The sequence below is a fragment of the Phyllobates terribilis genome, unplaced genomic scaffold (assembly GCF_046119375.1).
Source record: "Phyllobates terribilis strain yellow unplaced genomic scaffold, ASM4611937v1 Scaffold_2__4_contigs__length_985480577, whole genome shotgun sequence".
In the NCBI taxonomy this organism is placed as follows: Eukaryota; Metazoa; Chordata; class Amphibia; order Anura; family Dendrobatidae; genus Phyllobates; species Phyllobates terribilis.
The window spans coordinates 441,956,478-441,977,650 of NW_027362762.1; the positions used below are offsets into that span (position 1 = coordinate 441,956,478).

Sequence of the window (21,173 nt, forward strand, 5' to 3'; positions counted from 1 at the left end):
ATATTGTCAAGAGGAAGATGAGAGACACCAGACCCAACAATGTAGACGAGCTGAAGGCTGCTATCAAAGCAACCTGGGGTTCCATAACACCTCAGCAGTGCCACAGGCTGATCGCCTCCATGCCACGCCACATTGATGCAGTAATTGATGCAAAAGGAGCCCCAACCAAGTATTGAGTGCATTTACTGGACATACATTTCAATAGGCCAACATTTCAGATTTTAAAAACCTTTTTCAAGCTGTTATAAAGTATTCTAATTTACTGAGATAATGACTTGTGTTTTCATTGGCTGTAAACCATAATCATCAAAATTAACTGAAATAAACACTTGAAATAGGTCACTCTGTTTGTAATGACTATATATAATGAGTTTCACTTTTTGTATTGAAGAACTGAAATTAACTTTTTGATATTCTAATTTTGTGAGAAGCACCTGTAGATCCTTTTTTAAAAGGCTTTTTTGACATGAGCACATCACTCCACAGCATCCCGGCTTCCAGTTTGTTTTGGGGCAGTGCGCTCCTGATTAATACTTTGGACCAGCGGCATGGTTGCTCTGAACTTTGCGCTCTCCAATGCTGCCATCAGATACATCTCTTCCTCTGCAGCCTCTGAGCAGCACAGTGATACTGTTTTGCTTGCCAGCACTGCTCTCCTTGCCTAGAAGATTGGCGATCGATGCAATCTTTTCCAGTAATCTGAGTAATGAACAGTAAACGATGAATTAAAATTTGCTTTGTTTTCGAGAACAGAGGATTTTTTAACCCCTTTACAGCCTGTGACGTATTAGTACGCACAGGCTGTAATCCCCCGGTTCAGTGAGGGCTCCGGCGGTGAGCCCGCACTGAACCGAGCACATGTCAGCTGATTATTACAGCTGACATGTGCCCGCAACAGCCGCGGGTGGAATCGCGATCCACCCGCGGCTGTTAACATGTTAAATGCTGCTGTCAATCTCTGACAGCGGCATTTAACGCGCGCTTCCGGGAAGAGCGTTCTAAGCCCCGCCCATCGGCGACCCCTGTCACGTGATCGTGGGTCACCGATGGGCGAGCATGACAACCCAGGGTCTGCAGCAGACGCCTGCGGTTGTCATGAGCTGGTCGCTATGAGCGTCACCTAGTGGTCGGCGCTCATAGCACAGGACCAATTCTGCTGCATGCAGGGGATCTGCTGGTCCCCTGTATGTAGCAGAGGCGATCGGACAGTTGCTGCTTCTAGTCTCCTATGGAGACTATAGAAGCATGCAAAAAGTGGGGGAAAAAAGTTTTTAAAAATATAAAAAAACTAAAAAAATAAGTTTAAATCACCCCCCTTTCGCCCCATTCAAAATAAAATAAAAAAAAACCTCTTACATATTTGGTATCGCTGCGTTCAGAATCGCCCGATCTATCAATATAAAAAAAAGAATTAATCCGATCGGTAAACGGCGTACCGAGAAAATTCTAAACGCCAGAATTACGTTTTTTGGTCGCCGAAAAATTGCAATAAAATGCAATAACGGGCGATCAAAACATCCGATCTACCCCAAAATGTTATCAATAAAAACGTCAGCCCGGCGCGCAGAAAATAAGCCCTCACCCAGCCCCAGATCCCGAAAAATGGAGACGCTACAGATCTCGGAAAATGGCGCTATTCTTTTTTTTTTTACCAAATTTTGGAATTTTTTTTCACCACTTAAATAAAGAACCTATACATGTTTGGTGTCTACGAACTCGTAATGACCTGGAGAATAAGAATGGCAGGTCAGTTTTAGCAATCAGTGAACGTGGTAAAAAAAAGAAATAAAAAAACTGTGGTATTGCACTTTTTTTGCAATTTCACCGCACTTGGAATTTTTTTCCCGTACACGATATGGTAAAACTAGTAATGGCTTTGAAAGTACAACTCGTCCCGCAAAAAATAAGCCCTCACATGACCATATTGATCAAAAAATAAAAACGCTATGGCTCTGGGAACCAGGGGAGCAAAAAACGAAAATGCAAAAACACAACCCAAGGTTGTGAAAGGGTTAAAATGGGTAAATTGCAAAGTTGCATGTTTTGAAATATTCCCCTTTAAAGATGAGGCATCCTCTTTTTATATGTGCTGCAGATAGGAGTTTGTAACGGCTCGCTCACACTCATGTATAACACGGCTGAGTTCTATCTGATGTTTTATTGAATAGCACTTGGCCCAATGTGCCAACTATCACTTTTTTTTATCATACTGATTTGGCATGGGATAACAATCACGGCATACTGCGAGTGCAACCAGTTATCTGATCACGTGCATCCATACAAGTCTTTGGGTGCGTGTGAAACCAAATCCGATTATCGCAAACATAACAATGGAGGAGATGGGGAACTATTCTTTCATGCGAGAGAATCAGATCTAATGACTGTTTGATCTGAGTGACTTTGGCATAATTGGCCCAATTCTCTTGCATAAGAGTCGACAGCCGTGTGACCCCAGCCTATCTGTTATCTATCTTCTCAGCTCTGATCAGCTGAACTTTCATGTGGTCCTAAATCAGCTGAGAGGCGCTCTGAAGAAGACCGTTACAAACTGATTGTCAGAACAAACTCCAAGATGGATTCTCATCTCAATCTGCAGCCAGCAATGTGCACGAAAACAAATGTCCTTCAAAAGCCATGCAATGCAAAACTGATTTTTAGACCGTTGTCTGGTATAGCATACCGTTCAATAATAATTTTCTTTATATAGCACCACGGTGTTCCGCAGCACTTTACAATTAAGCAGTCATGAGGAAGCTTATAGGATGACCTGAATCCCTTTCTTCTGGCAAACCTCTTGAATGCTGCTGTTGTCATTGACTGATGTTAAATTTCTAGAATTGGCGTTTTTGCCAATCTCCGCAGTTGTCAGAAGCAAGACTGTATGTTGCAGAATGAGAACTGGTACCTACCACGGATATGTATGACGACATTTTACTCAATAAAAAAAGAGAGCCAAGCGCACACATGATGATACAGTATAGGGTAGAGGAAGTTAGGGGGATGTGAGGGGGTGCTGACCAGGCTGTGTATGTCACAACCCCATTGTATGCCCGTAGAGTATACAGCTGTAGTCACACCCTCGGATAGCAGGAAATCTGCATACATATTGAGGAGTTATAGGTGATGGTTGACCCACTCCTGGTAAAGTAGTCGTTCCACACTGTGGTAGTGTTCAATAGTTTATTAAGTGTTTCAAGTTCTTACCAAACCCCTTTTTCATAATGTAGGTATGTAGTCTATTTTTGAAAAAGGGTTTAGTACGAATTTGAATTGACTAATAAGTCGGTTACATCCTACCACAGCGTGCAGTCAACCTGAAACGTCCATCTCCTTTTACTGCTCAATTTCATCATTATTTTACTTGCTTATATAGTGCATCAGTACTTTAGATATCATCATCACTGTTCCCATTGGGGCTCACAATCTAGATTCACTTGCAGTGTATCTCTGGAGTATAGGAGGAAACCAGAGAACTAAGGGGAAACACGGGAAACATACAAACTCTCTCTATCTATCTATGAGAGTTATAAAAATAAATGAAGTATATTTAATTTAAAATTGGTTTCAAATCCCACCTAGTGAAATATATATATATATATATATATATATATATATATATATATATATATATATATATATATATATATATATATATATAATATTATATATATTTTTTTTCTTTAATGTACATTTATTTTTTTTTAGTAGCTATACTCCATATGGAAATCCAGGGGGTCAAAGTGCTGCACCAGCCTCACAGGTAGGTGGTCAAAATGTAATTCTTTAAGAGTAAGTCAAGCTCATACAACTCATCCAGGCTGTAAACTGTGGTTTTTGGTTGGGTCTCGCTGCAGTTTGCCTGCACTGTGAGCTTTTGCATTAGCTTTCTCCTTTCAGTTGGCATTTGAGGCTAATGCCCAAGAATTCTACTACAGTTTGAGATGCATAGAATAGCATCAAATCTCAATTACATGCAGAAAAAAAAATTGTGATCAGTGTCTTGCGGAATTATTCACCCCCCCTTGCCATTTTTCGTGTTTTGCTACCTCACAACCTGGAATTTCACCGGTTTTTCTGAGTGTTTGCATCAATTCATGTAAAGAACATACCTACAACTGTGCAGCACATTTGGTTTTCTTTTTATTGTGAAGCAAACCACAAATAGGACAAAATAATTGAAAACTTTCAGTGTGCATAACCATTCCCCTGCCCCCCCCAAAGTTATTACTGTGTAGAGCCTCCTTTTGCGGCAATTACAGCTGCAAGTCGCCTTGGATAAGTCTCTATGAGCTTTCCACATCTTGCCACTGGGACTTTTGCCCATTCCTCAAGGCAAAACTGCTCCAGCTCCTTCAAGTTAGATAGTTTCCTCTGGTGAAGAGCAATCAAGTCTGACCACAGATTCTCAATTGGATTAAGGTCTGGGCTTTGACTAGGCCACTCCTAAAACATTTACACGTTTTCTTTTAAACCACTCAAGTGTTGCTTTAGCGGTATGGTTTGGGTCATTGTCTTGTTGAAAAGTGAACCTCTGTCCCAGTCTCAAATTATTGACAGACTGAAACAGGTTTTGCTCAAGGATATCCCTGTATTTTGCACCATCCATCTTCCCTTCGAGTCAGACCACTTTCCCTGTCCCTGCTGCCAAAAAAGAAACATCCCCACAGCATGATGCCACCACCACCATGATGTTTCATTGTGGTAATGTTGTACTTGGGGTGACGAGCTATGTTGTTTTGGTGCCAGATATGGCTTTTACCTAGGTGGCCAAACATTCAATTTTGGTCTCATCTGACCACCCCACTTTCCTCTATACATTTGGGGAGTTTCCCATATGTCTTTTGGCAAACTCAAAATGTGCCTTAAAATTTGTGTGAAAGTAGACATTTTTCTGCCTACTCTTCCATAAAGGCCCCCTCTATGGAGTACGGCTTATTGTGGTCATATGGACAGATACCCCAGTCTCTGCTTGGGAACTCTGCAGCTCCTTCAGGGATACCTTTGGTCTCTGTTCTGCTTCTTTGATTAATGCCCCCCTTGCCCGGGCTAAGATTTTGGTGGGCAGCCCTCTCTTGGCAGGTTTGTTGTGGTACCATGCTCTTTCCATTTGATGATGATGATGGATTTCATTGTGCTCCAGGGCATCATCAGAGATTGAGATATTTTTTTCTTATAACCTAACCCTGACTTGTACTTCTCAACAACTTTGTCATTGTCTTGTTTGGAGATCTCCATGGTCTTCATGGTGTTGTTTGTTAGTGATGCCTCTTGCTCAATGGTGTTGCAGCTTCTGTGGCCTTTCAGAAAAGGTGTGTACATATACTGACAGACCATGTGACACTTAGATTGCACACAGGTGGACTTCCTTTCACCAAGCATGTGACTTGTGAGGGTAATTGCTTGCACCCGAAATTTTTAGAGGCTTCATCGCAAAAGGAATGAAAACATATGCACATGCCAATTTTTAGTTATATGATCCCATAAATTTAATTTATAGCTATGTTTTTCTCACTTCATACACCAACTTAGACTATTTGTTGCTGATGCATCACACAAATCTGATTACAAAAATATTTAAACAGTCTGTAATGTAACAAAATGGGTAAAAAGCCAAGGAGGTGAATGCTTACGCAAGCCCACTCTATGTAAAGCCTCATTCACCTGTATTATTGTCCTTTTGTATATCATGCATGAATGTGGCCTCTGTATCAGTGAAACTTGACAGCCAGAGATGTGACATGGAATAAGGCCAGTCAGCATATCCATTCTCCATTGGTGACATGATGACATTGGATCATTTTAGTTTTTGACTGGTAAACATGTATTCTCAGGACTATTCTGGATATGGACAAGCACCAGAGGCATCGGCGTACGGACAGAGCTATGGAGCTTACAATCCTAGCTATGGTCAAAGTCAGACAGGTATTTTTTTTTTTTTTTTTTTAACAAGCAGATTGATGAGCTGTAGTCTTGTATCTCAATGATCGATGTATTTTATGATTGTGCAGGAAATTTGCTGCAAATGGACAAGCATTGTCTTCCCTTGAAAACCCCTTTAAACTCCTAAATGTAAAATACTTTCTTAGCTAATAATTACTGCTGCTTCTAGTTAAAGTTCACTTCATATATCTCCTATTGAATCCTATAATAATCCCATCTGCAATAAGCTTTCCATGGTGATTTTAATCATGTAATGTATACAAGAAAAGGGTCTGTGTATGAAAAATAGACCTCCAACCTTTAAAAATATCTATTAAATTAAAAATCTCAACAGAATTTTGGACCTAAAATAAAGGGCAATTCAAAATCTGAGCTTTAGGCCGCATTCACACATCCATTTGTCGCGTTCTGAGCCTCGGGTCTCCTGGCCCGCACTGAAATGCCTTGTAGGTGTATGAAAGTGTAATTTTTGTCAGAAGACTTGTGGTCAGTACCGTGATGTGTGTGAAATAGGCCTAACTTGCATCTTCGTAGAGCACCATTTACTTTGTTCACGACTCTTTTCTATAAGTGATTTAAAACCATATGTCTACTCAATAATCCCATAAAGTCACTTAAAAGGGACTGTGATGCATTTTATGGATATTGTATGCTCAGTAGAATTTATACTTTGTAATGTATATTGCATAGTGGTATTATACATTAGATACTGTATTTGTATTGTTTGTTTTCATATAAACATTTTGTAATTTTTTTTAGGTTATGGCCAGTCCTCTCATGCCCCCTATGAAAGTCAGCAGACCTATGGTAGCTATGGACAGACTTCTGAATCGACTGTAGGAGGGTAAGGGTTTTCGTTCATTTAAGCAAATTTTACACTACGTGTTTATTTTCAGAAAGTACCCTGACCAAATTTTGAGAACGGTTTGTTTAAAAGAAGTCCGGAATGGATGTTTAAGGGCTCATTCAGACGAGTTTTATTCGTACGTGTGCTGGCCATATGCAGCACGGAGCCACATGCCAGTGTGCAGGGCTTATAGCTGATTTTCTACACAGATCAATGGACTGTGTGGGAGAAAATAAGGCAGTGTTCACTATTCTTGTCCTTTTTATGGACCAGACTGGTGCATGTGAATACGGTCCTGTGAACATGGCGTTAGTCTCACAAATTTATGCAACAAATCTACCATTTGTGAACATATGCTAGTATAGCAACTTGTAGCACTCCAGCTATTTTGAATCTGTAACTTTCAACTTGTTGTTAAGGGGTTGGGTGCAGTAAGGGCCCAGGTACATATCGCCTTTTTGCCACTTGTTAGTGGCCCTGTGGGGGCTTTTGTCTGTAGCACTGAGGTCTGCGACTCAGGTGGATACGTTGACTGGGAGATTGACTTTAAGGAAGCAGACTGAATCACCCTGACCTCATTTTCGGCAGTGGCAACCTTTTTTTTAGAGGCGTGCACAAAAAACGCAGTCAACCACGTGTTTGTGTCCACCTTAGAAAGACGGACAGAGATTCTTTAAAGTCAATGGCCCTATTGATGGATCCACCTGAATCCTGTTTATCAGGCAGAAGCCCTGACAGTCACTGACGTGTGGCAAAATAGTGATGTGACCGTAACCTAATGGAAAGTTGTTTCAGCTGGAGGCCTTTACAGACTTGCTGGTTAGCGAAACCGCTAAAGCCATTCCTTCGGCACAACAGAAATTCCAGTATAGAGGTCTTTCTCATCCACTTGAAGAGTATTTCTTGATTTTTTGCAGTAATTGTACTTTCATGAGTTTGATTCTGAAAATGTTGATTTCCTAATATAGCAGCAGAGGTCCATCACAAGAAAACCAGTCCGGTAACAGCAGACCATCCTATCAGCAGCCCCAAGATTCCTCTGATCAGCAAGACTATGGGCAAAAGCCAAGGTCGTCCTATGGGCAACAGCAGAACCAAGGATCATATGAATCTTCAGGATATGGTGGACAACCTCAGTCTTATTCCTCCCGGAAAGAGGGTTTCAGTCAGTCCTCTCAGGGTGATGTACTATTATTATTCCTTTATGAGCAGACCCATAAATCTATGAAAATTGCTACCCTCAGCATAACTTAGTCTTCCCCAATTCATTTTTTTTTGTTTTAAACCAAAACCCTCTGAGAGCTGCAGCCATGGTTAAAGGAAGAGTGTTTAGGCCAGGTTTCAGTTTCGATGCAGTTTCACCTCCTCCCCTTCCCTCCTGGAGCCAGGAGGGAGGTTCTGAAAGTAGATAGTCTTAAGTATAGCTTACCCCTGTGTTTAGGATCCACTCTGTTTTAAAAAATTGTATTCACAATTGCAGTTTCTAAACAAAGCCCCAACAGAGCTGATTGTTTGGTACAATTGTACCCAGGAGCAATCCTGTAGGAGCCTTACACTGCCCAAGCTCCAGGACCAATCCAATCCCTTAACATATACCTTAATGGGTGGTACATTTTCTTGCAGGTATATCTGTGATTGTTTTGTGCTTGTGAATGGGGCCTGCAACGGGCTTGTTTTTTGCAGGACGAGTGTGATGAAATTGGGGGGTGGAGTGGAATTGTTTTTACGACGTACTTTGTGTGACAATAATGACTTGGCAATATTCTCCTCATCACTACGATTATGGGAATACCAAACTTGTACAGTGTTTATTTTTTTTCACACCAAAAAAAAAAAAAAACAAGTTTGTAAAATGAAAAACAAAATATATATATTTTTTGCTTGTGTTGCCATTTTCTAAGAACCGTTTTTCAGTCGATGGAACTGTGTGAGGGCTTATTTTTTAACTGCGGGTGAGACTTTTTTTTATTGATACCATTTTGGGATAGATATGACCTTTTGATCGCTTCTTATATCATTTTCTTCGCTGTGTTACGGCGTCACAAAAATGCAATTTTGCAGCCTAATTTTTTTCCTGTTTACGGTGTTTATTAGATTGAGAATTTTTATATATTTGGTCAGAATTTTATGCATGTGGCAATGACATGTATGTTTTTATTTTTAATGAGGGAAAATGGAGGTGATTTCAACTATTTTTTTTTTTAAGTTTAACTATTAGTCTGATTGCTTGTACTCTATACTACAATACCATAGTATTACTGCATATAGTAAAAAAATCAGTCTTCTCTGAAGTCCAGCCAAAAGCTGGGTTTCAATGGAGCAGCGTGATGACAGGCATTGGAGGTCTTTAACAGGCCACCTGCTATCATAGCAACTCATCAGAGCCCCTTGAATGTGTCACAGGAATGCCGATGGGCGCATATAATGACATGCCCCCATGCAGATGTGCTATTAGTTTGTCAGCGGCATTTAACAGGTAAACAGTGGTTGGAGCCCCGCTCCACTTGTGGCTGTTCGAGGCAGGTCCTGGCTGTGTGTCACATCCATTATTTGCTGGATCTGTGTCTAGCTCACCCAATGAATCCCGCTCAATACACCTGCTACCGACTTGCGCCGTACATGTACGGCGGATGTCTGTAAGGGGCTAATATGTTTGTCCAACGTGTTAAATACCTGGGCAACTGCTGGGATTCTTTTAAAATAACAGTGAGCCACACTCGCCCACTGTGTCCGTGAAGCCAGCTTGGGTTGCCCCAGTGGTTTGTTCCAATAGTGGACGCTTTCCGTTATTCACCTTACTGTTGATGCCTGTGATTGGCTGGACCCTGGAACAGCTTGTTCTAGGTCCGGAGGGGTAAAAAAGGCAAGTAGTGATTAGATATGCTTTTATGGTGATAATCCGTGTTTGCCCAGATTCTGTTCCCCTGGCACGTCTACTGTAAATTAAAAAAAAGCTTTACTCTCCCTTCCTGGGTCCAGTTCTGAATTTGCAGCACTGATGTCATGTCACGAATGTAAAGAAAAATAGACATGGATTTTTATCTTTTTTTACAACCTCAAATGAGCAACGTTGCTAAAAAAAAAAATGTTTTCAAATGTTTTGCCCTATGAGGGCAGGGCTATAAACGGCAATTAGACTTGGCTTTTTTTCCCCCCTCCCTTTCACTTTTAAATGTTCTATCCCTAAGAGGTTGGGATATTCATACTCCTGGCTGCATAGCAGAGCTGACTGGGTCTCCTGAGATCCAGCACCCCCCCCCCATCCTACACCTAGCGATTCATGATCAGTGGGTCCGAAGGCAGTAGCGCCATTATTACTTCCTAATTTCTATAGACAATGCTTTTTCAGTGTTATGTACACTGATCTGAAAGGCAAACATGATAAAAAATAATCACCTTTTCTGTGGGCTGTTGGCTGTGTCTGACAGCCTGCTTCCCGCCCCTATAGTTGCACAAACTCCTGTTTACTCTGTATTGATGTTTTAGAATGTTAGTTCTGAGTAAAGTGTGGACTGCCTGAATGTTTATAGTAAATGTGCGGTCAAGAAGTAGTTACAAAATAAATTGTGATTAGATGGCTATTTCTTTATCTGTTTAATTTAATATTTTGTTTCTGTGTACAGAAGATGACCGTCGGGATTACGGCAGGTATGGTGGTGGTGGTGATCGAGGATATGGTGGGTCTCAGAGTTTCGGTGGTGGCAGAGGTCGCGGAGGCTATGATTCAGACAGATCTTCTGGGATAAGGTTAGTTTAAATCTTATTTAGCTCTTTTGAATAAACTCAAATTTGTTTAATATTATATTGATTTTGTGCCTGAAACGTAAAGATTTATGGAATTTAATGTTCTGCTCAATTTTAACATTTCTCATGTATTCTCCTGGGCTGTGTGCATTCATTTTATTGCTTTTAAAGAGTAAGGGTCCGTTTACATCACTGTTTCCCAAACTCCAGTCCTCATGACCCCCAATATGTAATGTTTTCAGAATTTCCCTGGTATTGCACAGGTGATAAAATTATTATCAAAGCATCAGAAAATGCCACACGTTCTCACCTGTGCATTACTAAGGAAATCCTGAAAACACGGTGGTGTGAGCTGCAAGGACTGGAATTTGGGGGAAACTAGCTAACATGGACCGACCAGCTGTTGTTTAAATGCCTGTTTTCGCAAGCAGACCAAAGTAAACTATGCGCTCTGCTTGATCACAAATATAAATCACTCAATGCACATAAATATCGGTGGGTCTCTGCAGGACAATGCACCGCCTAGAACAACTAAACATTTGCACTAAGATTCTTTATATGTTTGTTCCTTTAATTGCATGCATATCGGTGGGGTCCAGGTCCTGAGACCCCATCGATTGCTCAAAAAGTGCAAACAGTTACTTACTTTTTAAAACGTTACCTACACTTTCAAAAGAGAATTGATCATAGTGCCAGACTTTGCTGTATAATCGTTGTTCTACATCACTCTATTACAGGTTTTTGCTGTTAATTTAAAGGACAGCCTAAAGTGCTGTGGCCTTCTTGTTGCTCTTAGCTACTGTTTTCAGTGTAGGAATGACCGCTGTATACCATGATGCTCACTACCAAGATGAAGACTATGGCTAAAAGTGACGGGCAGGACTACCTAGTATAGTGCAGTCCGTACTGTGTTTACAGCAAAAACGTCCTTTCATTTCAGTGGATTCTGTGTATCTGTGAGCATTCACCAAAGTTACCCCCACAATATTAGTTAATAGTGGCCATTTCAGCCCAAAGGCTTTTCTACGTGGATATGACAGCTGCCATTCCCATGCCCACCATATCTAACATCTAGCATCATGGATCCTTTTGATGTTTGTTTGGGTTTTCAGACTTTAGTTCGGGCATAGATTTAAGGCCTTAATAAGAATTCAGAAAATGGCTTATTTTGTGATATTGCCTTTGTCGAGGGGTTTGTCTGCAGTGGATAACATTTTTAAAGTACAGAGAATTTCTTAAAGATTATAATAGTGCACCAGGCACGTAATCATATCTTCACCAATGTTCTTGAATAAAGTCTTTCTCATTTTAATCGGCAAAAATATGTTCTCTGTATAGGACGATAATTTGGGTTATTGGAAGATAATCAAATATTATTGGAAGCTAATAATCAAATATTTTTGTAAGATAATTTTAGTTTTACTCTTAATGAAGGACGGATCTGTATGAAGGTTAACCTTTTATACATCTCCTCACATGTCAGATGATGTCCCTGTCGTGTAGATCTGTCCCATGACTCGCCATTTTCTAGATTTTACTCCTCAATGCTATTCCACATTTAGTTTGTGAATTGTGTTTTTATTTTGTGGTTTCTGTTCTATTACAGTGAGCTTTCTGTTCTCTGCAATGAAACTGAGTAATGTACATGCAGTCCCATGACAAAATTATGATAAATGAACTGGCTAGGTCACTGGAGATGAAAGATCAGAGGGATTCTGACATGATAGACTTGAATAGCTGCACTATACACAAGTCCATGAAGATAAAATAAATGCTAATGACTTAGACCCCCCTTCCCTCTGTCATTCTGCTTTGATACTTTTTTTTTTCTTATTACATATTGTTTAACTTGTTTCCAAGAAGTGTGGCCACCAGTGCCTAGCTTAGTGTGTGTGCAGCAGTTAAATTCCAATAGAGGAGGTAATGGGAATCTGTTAGTAGGATCCACCCTCCTATGCAGTCTATATGGGCATGTAGGTCATAGGAAGCTGAATATAATGATACATTTATATCTATGATCTGATGTCTTATTCCAGAGATCCACATTTTTCTCCCTGAGAATCTTCAAGAGCTTATTTTAATGATGTAATGACTGACAGTCTGCTCTCCTGATTTACATGTCTCACACTGGTAACGCCACCTATTTCTTTATCCGGTCTACAATGAAAATTCTGCAGTCACTCTGTGCACAATGCGTGCGCTGGGAGTATTCACAAGTCTGCAGTCACTCCGTGTCTGCAGACTTAAGAATTTTAGACCGGACAACCCCATTAAATAAAAGGTGGCGTTACCAGTGTGAGACATTGTAATGATTGACAGTCTGCTCTCCTGATTTACATGGCTTGCTCTGGTTACGCCCTCTTTAATTTAAAATGAGCCTTGGTGGCAGACTCATGCGGATCAGTGTCCGGCCCATAGATCACAGCTCTTTTACATATTAAGAAAACATGGATTTCTTTGGAGTAAGACATCTGTTCGCAAATATAAAGGTAACATTTTATTCAACCTTCTATGAACTATATTCCTATGTAGACTGTTTAGGGGAGGGTTTATCCTTCTGACTGATTCCCTTTAACGCTTAAGAACCCAGTCAACTCTCTCCAGACCATTGATATCTATAATAATTTTATAATTATACAGCAGTTAGTTTGCTCAACTCCCTCTCAGCTCCTCAACAAAGTGCTCTAATTAGTCACATAGAATCACCACCCACTAGACACCCAGCATTGTCAGTTTCCAGTTTAGTTTGCGTAATCTTGAAACTGGCTTCCCTGAGCTGTGTGCTTGTTCAAAGGCACAGTTTTCTATATGTAAATACAGTGATAACAGGGTAGACATCAAGGAGGAGTGCCTGCCCCCCAAGAACCAAGGAAGTGAGGAGACCTCATGGCTCTGAGCTGCTCACTACTTGAAAATAACCCTTTAAAGACTCCACATTGAAATGTTGTAGTATCCTGTTTTGTTTCTGCTCTTTGGGTTCTGATTTTTCAAATACAGGATTATTTTACCGTTGTCTTTCGCAAAGTACTGCCATACTACCAGATTTAATTGGATTAGGAATGAAAAAAATGTACTCATTGGTTTATGAAGGTTCTCTGGGGTCTTTAAAGAAGCACTCTCATGAATATTTTGTTCATTAAATGTGTGTGTATACGTAGTTTTAGTGTAGTGTGAGTTTATTAATATACTTCCCTACCGCCACTTTCTCCAGGATCCTTTGCCATCATTCTCCTCTTCCTAGTGATGTCACTGCTCTGCATACTGCCTGCGTCAAGCTGTGCTCTGCGTGACCCTAAATTGGCTTTTACAATGTAAGCTTATGTAGCATCAGAAGGAGGATCCATAGGCTTCCATTGTAAAAGAGACTTTCTGCTCACGCATAGTGAGCCGGATAGTCTGAAGAGCCGTGACATCACTGAGAAGAGGAGCGGGACGGCGCTGGATCCCGGAGAAACTGATGGTAGGTATACATGGAGTATACACACAAGTAGTTGAAAAAAAAAAGTGCTTTAATATTAAATCTCTTACCTATACCCACTAACAGCTGAAGGTGTGTTCCTACATCTTTGTATGTGTACACATTGTTGTGAGATGTGCTTGGACACACATCATAGAACTGAGGTCCGTTTTAACTTTCAATGCTGAGTATAATAACTGTGGATCCCTTAATGTCAAAAGGATTCCTTTTAAATAATTGGGAGAATGATCGGTTTGTTTGCTGCTCCTAAAGATGTCTGGCAGTGATGTATGCCCCATTGGGCTAAATCAGTATAAAGAGGGCAGAGTCGCACAGGAAGAACTACGAAGTTAAAACTTTTCATAGCAACAGGATCAAGTTACCTCTAACACTTGACATTCTATAATCAAAAAGGAACCCGGCAAACACAAAATGGATGCAAATGAAGAAAAAGTTTATTGTAGTAGAATCATGCAATCCACTGATAACTGTGACATTTCGGTCATGCAGTAGACCTTTTAGAGGCAAGCAAATTCAAGGTGGATGCACTACAACATTTACCTAAAGCACATTATGTTATTTAATACTTAATAATCGAAAAAAGGGTAATGGAGAACATAATTCATAATGCACAGTGCAAATATTTTGTGTCCACTTTCCACTCCTGTTAGTATCATTTTGAATTAAAAGTACATCAAGTTTGGATTGAAAATGCTAAAAAAAACAAACAAAAAAAACTCTGGTCAACATTTTATCACCCATATATTTTTTGTGCTATTTTACTTGTATTTTCCCCCATTCAATTGAATAGGTTAAAAGTAAACCTGCTGCAGGTTTTAAATACTGCTTTGATGGTTCAAATTTGCAAAGAAAAAAAAAAATCATGTGCAGGAAGTTTCAGGAACCTCATTCATTTTGCTGGAACTGTTGTAAAACGCTGCTTGTTTTTTTTTGTTTGCGTTTTTGCCATGGACCAAAAAAGAGTGTGGACAAGCCCTAAGTAATCTCCAGACAAAATATTTTTTTGTATAGATAGCTCTCAAAGCAATTAATGACTCTTTATGTGCATGCGTATGAGTGTCATGCAATTGTGTAATGATCAATGGGTGGATCTAATGATATACTAGAAAGGTTTGTTTTTTAAGAAAAAAAAAAAAGAAACATGCGTAAAATTCTTGTTTTGAGAAGTCTGACCAAACAGAGTAATCATTGTGTTATGAAAACTTGCACAACCTATTAAAGGGAACCAAAAAGGGTAGCATTAATCAGAGATCTAGCTCCATTATTGCAGATGTGTTCTCCTCTAAACGGCCAATTGCACACGTTCAGGATTTGGTTCGTATTTTAAATCAGTATTTGTATGCAAAAATCAGGAGTGAGGGGAAAAATGCACAAGTGGTCCATGTGTTTCTATTATACTTTTTCCTCTGATTGTTCCCCTTCTGATTTTGGCTTACAAATACGGATGTAAAATACTGAATGTGTGAACGTGGCCAAAGGCTGCGTCGTTTCAGTAAGAAATGCTTTAAATGCCGGTTAGGAATGAGGTGCCTGGGATAACTAGTCTTGGGCATGTCCTGTCTGGCTTCTGCCTGCACCACTCCCCTCTACTGACAGGGCTGCCCTTATGTGTTTTGTAGGAAAGCCAGGTAAGACTGGGTTAAATCCTAGCACTACAGGTCTTGATTAGATTAGATGCACCGGACTAGCTTTGACTAAGAACAAAGTCATTTGTTCACTTGAGCTCTGTCTGCTGGGATGTTGAGCAGAGTGTGTTGAAGCTAGTGAGTGACCAGCCAAAAAATGTGAGCAGTAGCTGGGAGAGATGAGCCAGAGTCTCTCTCTGAATTTAGACTGCATGTGGCAGCTAGGGAAGTTGAGCAGTCTGTGTTGGAGCTGCAGAGTAACTTGTGGAAGCTGTAGCCTTTTCAGTGTGAACTGTTCACGGAGTAGAACACTTCTGTTTGGCGCTGGAAGCTGCTGGAGCTCAGGCTGAAGGGGATACCAAGACTAGTAGGACCATATCTCTTCTGTGTGTAAAGTTTGGTCCAGGAGAAAGGACTGTAATCTGTTCGGGTGAGCCTGCACTGACACACATCTGCCTGCTGAATGAACAGTTTATTCGCGGTTATACCTTTTTATGCCAAGAGAAGGCGGTTTTGGTTATGAATCCCTTGGGGTTTTATGAAGGCAATAAAACTTCACATATTTGGACCAAACCGCATTGCATGTGTGAATGCTACCTACTGCTGATTGTGAATCCCTACATTGTGTACAGAAAGAGACCAGTTGGTCTGGGGATCTGGCAGGGAGAAGCCAGCTAGGACATATATCTGTGACTAGTCATCCAAGATGTATAGTCCCTGGCTGGCTTTTTCAGTATGGTGGCCTTTCAGAGTAGAACATACATGTCTGCAATGATTAAGTTGGTCTCTGATTCATTTTGATAGCGTTTTAGGTGGCATGAATCAGCTGAGTTTCCCTTTAATCCAGTTTTTCACTTCCTTATTGTTTTCCATAACCCTGCTTCCCATAAGTGAATAACATTAGTGACAAATGCTACATAAAAGGTAAGGATGTGGTTAGGCCCGAAGTATAAGCAAAACTGGTTCCATTCATGAACAGTCATGATCATGAAAATAATCTTGAAAATGATGAGGTGACCTATAAGGTATCTTAAAAATGTGACTAGATTTTCCTTTATACAGTGCTTTATTTACACATGACTGGCCACAGTTTCCAGAGTTTGGAAGGTGGTAATCGTTTTTTGTTAACTTTTCAGCCCTTAAAGATATTCTCCAGTGTATGTCATTCAGTAGGGGTCTTGAGAGAGACGGAAGGAAAAAAAAAAGTGATTAATGACTGAAAATGTGTTTAACAACTCCCACTGGTCCTGAAGCGCTTGTCATTTCCATAATTTACCTGTCACAGGACATGCATGCAAACATGACTGCTGCGGCCAGTGATTGCTTGCACATGTCACGTCATCGCTACAGGAGCAGCCCGAGGATTGAACAAGTAATTATTTTATCACATTTCCATCTGTTATTGAAAATAAAATCCACACCACCCTTATATGCTCAGAGTTCTGGCTAGCTAAAATATCAAGTTTTAATAACTTGATCACTTGTGCGCACACCCTTTTAAAATAGCGAATTAAGATCTCTGCCACTTAAATTTTCCTGCAACATTAAGTTTACGTCCCCACGAGATGTATATGAAACGGATTTTGTGCTATGAAAATCCACAGTTTAAATTGACCTGTGCTGCAGATGCAGAATTACAATTGACAGCATGTAAAACTATACTGCACATGTTGCCGCAGATTGCACCATGTGCATTGTAAAACGTATGGTCAATCTGCCAAAAATCCATTGGGTACGTAACCTTTGCAGGTGATTGTGCAGAATTCATTAATCCTGGAGAACTTCTTTAAAAATGGTATAGTCTTTGTTTTTCCATAAACGTGTATATGGGGTTTTAAAAGGGAAGCTACACTGGTCTTGACAGCAGCTTGGGGTTTCTGAGTTCAACAGCCCTTTGTGGTGAAGGGGGGCAAAAAAAATCATGTCTCCACTTTTTCCTCCGCAGCGGTGGCGACCGAGGTGGCTTCAAAAATTTTGGTGGTAAGTGCCAAGAAAATAGATCCTTTCGGTGGAATTCCTGTTGCATTGAACAGGACTCCTCAGCTTGTTTCAGGCCAGTAATAAATACTGTCTTATATGTGTGCAAAGATACATTCAAAAGGCAAGTGTGCTGATTGCTTCTATGGTAAGGACTATGAAGAAACACTTCCAACACTCAGATATAGCAAGTTTTTCTCACTGCTCTTAATCTGCTGCTGCTTAAAGTCCCTGCCGGATCATTTGCTCATTATATTGTTGTGGCAAATTGTCACTGAACTTAATAGGAGAGAGAAAAAAATCCTAATTTCTATACAAGGATACCATGGTGGTTTGCTTCTGTGTGTCTAACCCATTAAAATGACAGACCATATGCTTCCTAATTTGAGCTTTTTGCCACATAAATTAAAAAGAAAAACTTGCTGTGTGGAAAACCATGATACTTTTGTTATATCTTTTGAGTTGTAGGTTGTTTCTATAAAATGTAGCATCTGACCTGAAATTTTCACATATTGCTCAAAAAGGCAGTGTACATGCACTGGAAGGGGCACACGCAGCGGATTCTCCACTTGTCCACACATGGAAAATTCACAGCAAAATATAGTGGCCGTGCTGATTTGAGATTTTAAGAAATTCCGCTACTAATCTGAAGAATTTCTTCAGTGTAAATTGACCCTTCTATGACTTTGAAACGGTATGTCAATTTATACTGCAGATTGATTATTTTCAGAGCACCATTGGTTCCATGGTGCTGTACTTGAGAAGGGATTTCATACAAAACACAAATATAAATTATAAATGACCAAACAGTGACAGACTGTTAGAGGGGAGAGGACACTCAATATGCGACTATAATTCAATTGCACTGTCCTTATTCAAATATGTTGCGATGCTTACTGGATCAGAGGTCATCCATTATTAACCCCTTAGTGATCGGACCAATTTTTTTTAAATCTGACCAGTGTCAGTTTATGTAGTAATAACTCTGGAATGCTTCAACATATCCCATTGATTTCGAGACGGTGTTTTTTTTGTGAAACGTGATATTTTATAATAATGGTAAACTTAGGTTGATATTTTTATAAATAAATCGCAAAAACATATCAGAAATTTGACACGTTTTAAAAATTGCAATTTTTACATTTTCAAACTTTGAATGACTATCCCTTTAATCCCAAGTCACCCCACACAAAAACATTAAAAAATAACATTTTCCTCGTGTCTGCTTTACATCAGCACCAGTTGTAAAGTGTTTTATTTTTTTCAGCATTTTAGAAGGTTTAAAAATGTAGCAGTAATTTCATTTTTTTCAAGGAAATTTACAAAAAAATTTATAGGGACCTGTTCAGTTTTGAAGTGACTTTGGGGGTGCTATATGTTGGAAACCACCCAAGTGATACCATTTTAAAATCCGCACCCCTCAATGTATTTAAAATTGCTTTCAGGTAGTTCATTAACCCTTCTGGCTCTTTTCAGAAAGTGATGGAAAGTGGCATTACAAGAATGAAAGTTTATTTTTACCACCTAAATTTTGATAACTTCTGAACTGGCCGCTATAGCCGGCAGACTCTAAGGCAGTTATTTGGCCATTACCTGCCACACAATCAAGATGTCAGGGTGCTGATGAGGTTAAAGAGGGAGCCCCACACTCTGTTAACTATTTAGATTCTGTAGTCACTGTTGACAGCAGAATCTAAGGGGTTAAACGTCCATGGTCGGTGCCAACACTGATTGTGGCTGATGCAGCAAGTTGTCAGCCAGTGTACAGGTGACAGTTATAGGATAGTCACCTGTCGGGGAACGCTAGTCTCTTCTACCACAGGTCAGTAAAAATGTCTATTGGTCACTAAGGGGTTAAGGAGAAGATTGTTTCTCTTTTAGTAGAAATTGATTGCAGTACACATGCAATGACAGCCAGTGACCATGTGCTATAATGCACTGCTATGGCAGCCATTTAGTAAGCTGAATGTTCATTGCTTACTAGTCATCAGAATATGCAGCCATAATCACACTGCTACTTCAGAGAACCCTGTGAAGTTGATTCATATGTACACTTTGGTTGCCCATGACTGATCTATGATTCATAAAGGTTTTTCAGTCATGAATGGAAAAAAAAAAAAATACGAAAAATAAAAGCTGTATTGGTAAGCTGCGTGCATGGCTTTGAGATGTTTTGTAGTGGTGAGCTTGATAGGTCACAACTACTAGTTTGTGAGAGTTGGTAGGCCGAGATCCCCCACTGATTGACAGAATAGGATGTACTGTTAACGTCTCAATTCAGTGTTTATCAGGTACTATGAAAAATGAAATAAAAATAAAGTACATTTAAATCTCATTTTACTAAATACCTTTTATTTAGCAAAAAGGTCATCTTTAGTTAGTGCACTATCAGGATTTTAAATGTCAGCTCCTACCAGTTTTCCAGCTTTGAGGTTATAGGATGGGTTGCGTAAAGATGACTATTTGAGACCAGGGCTCTGGAGTCTAAGACAAACCTCTAACTCCCTCATACATGGCTCATGTTTAAGTGATACATTTACTGTAGCACAGATACATCTCAGCTAAAAGTGTAGACCCTTAGATCAGGAATAGGACAGACATTTATAGGACATTTCATAACTTTCCCAAATTCTTATGAAAAAATATTCCCCCACAAACTGCATTGAACTACTGTACCCAATTTATTATATATTTTAGGAGACTGAGTTGGTCCATTTTATACCGACTCCGACGCCACCAAAATGGGCTCCGACTCCACAGCCCTGCTCGAGACAGACATCCGGTGAGGGCAGCCTCACACACAAGTGACAGCATATACAGTATTGCATACATTTTTTACTCCAGATAGGCTGAAGACAGTTTGTATCGTTTATACCAGCAGCTCCACAGACTTCTCCTGCCCTCCAATAAACTTGTCAGGCTGAGATAAATGTTGAATCTGTCAGCTAGAAAGGTCATCTCCTCCTTTAGTCCTCTGCTTGTCCTGTCAGGTTTGGTGAACAGAGGAATACGTGTTCACGATGGGTCGCTGCCCTCACCCGATGTCTGTCTCGAGCAGATGTCTTTACGCAGTCCATCCTACAACCTCATATTTAAAATCCTGATTGTGCACTAATTAAAGATGACCTTTTTGCTAAATAAAAGGTATTTAGTAAAATTTGAAGTATTTTAATGTGCTCTTTTTAATTTATTCTTGTTACATTTCTCAGAGTACCCCTTTAATGAAGTGACAGCTTTACTTGGTTATCCCTGGCAGTCCCATCGACAAGTCTTCTGTTCTGGGAATGAGTAGGGGTCTCTGAGGTTTGCCTCAAGACACCCCCCCCCCCCCCCCTTCCTCCATTGACCTAGTAATTATCACCCTTCCTGTATGTAGGTAATATATTGTTATAACCAAAGTATCCATTTTTGCGCCTTTTTTGTGTAGACTGCAGGAAGACACGGGGTCTGTTTACACAGATCGAACGGTGGCACGATACAACTGCAGGTTGGTAAACTTTTACCAATCGGCAGTCGTTTGAATGCGTGTTTTCACAAACAAATCAAAGTCAATGATGCGCAC

At 40.1% G+C, this 21,173-nt stretch overlaps 1 protein-coding gene across 3 annotated transcripts in view; it reads left to right on the forward strand.

The window, feature by feature from the left end:
- The window catches only part of TAF15 (TATA-box binding protein associated factor 15), a 37,697-nt gene that overhangs the window by 12,204 nt on the left and 4,320 nt on the right, over positions 1 to 21,173 (forward strand). The window contains exons 3-8 of one of the 3 annotated variants that reach the window (XM_073665450.1): positions 3,706 to 3,760; positions 5,832 to 5,922; positions 6,700 to 6,784; positions 7,756 to 7,967; positions 10,414 to 10,534; positions 17,580 to 17,614. In XM_073665450.1, coding sequence (XP_073521551.1) covers positions 3,706 to 3,760; positions 5,832 to 5,922; positions 6,700 to 6,784; positions 7,756 to 7,967; positions 10,414 to 10,534; positions 17,580 to 17,614 — 599 coding nt within the window. Of the gene's footprint in view, positions 1 to 3,705; positions 3,761 to 5,831; positions 5,923 to 6,699; positions 6,785 to 7,755; positions 7,968 to 10,410; positions 10,535 to 17,579; positions 17,615 to 21,173 lie in introns of all 3 variants that reach the window. The other 2 variants (XM_073665451.1, XM_073665449.1) reach the window with 2 other exon arrangements.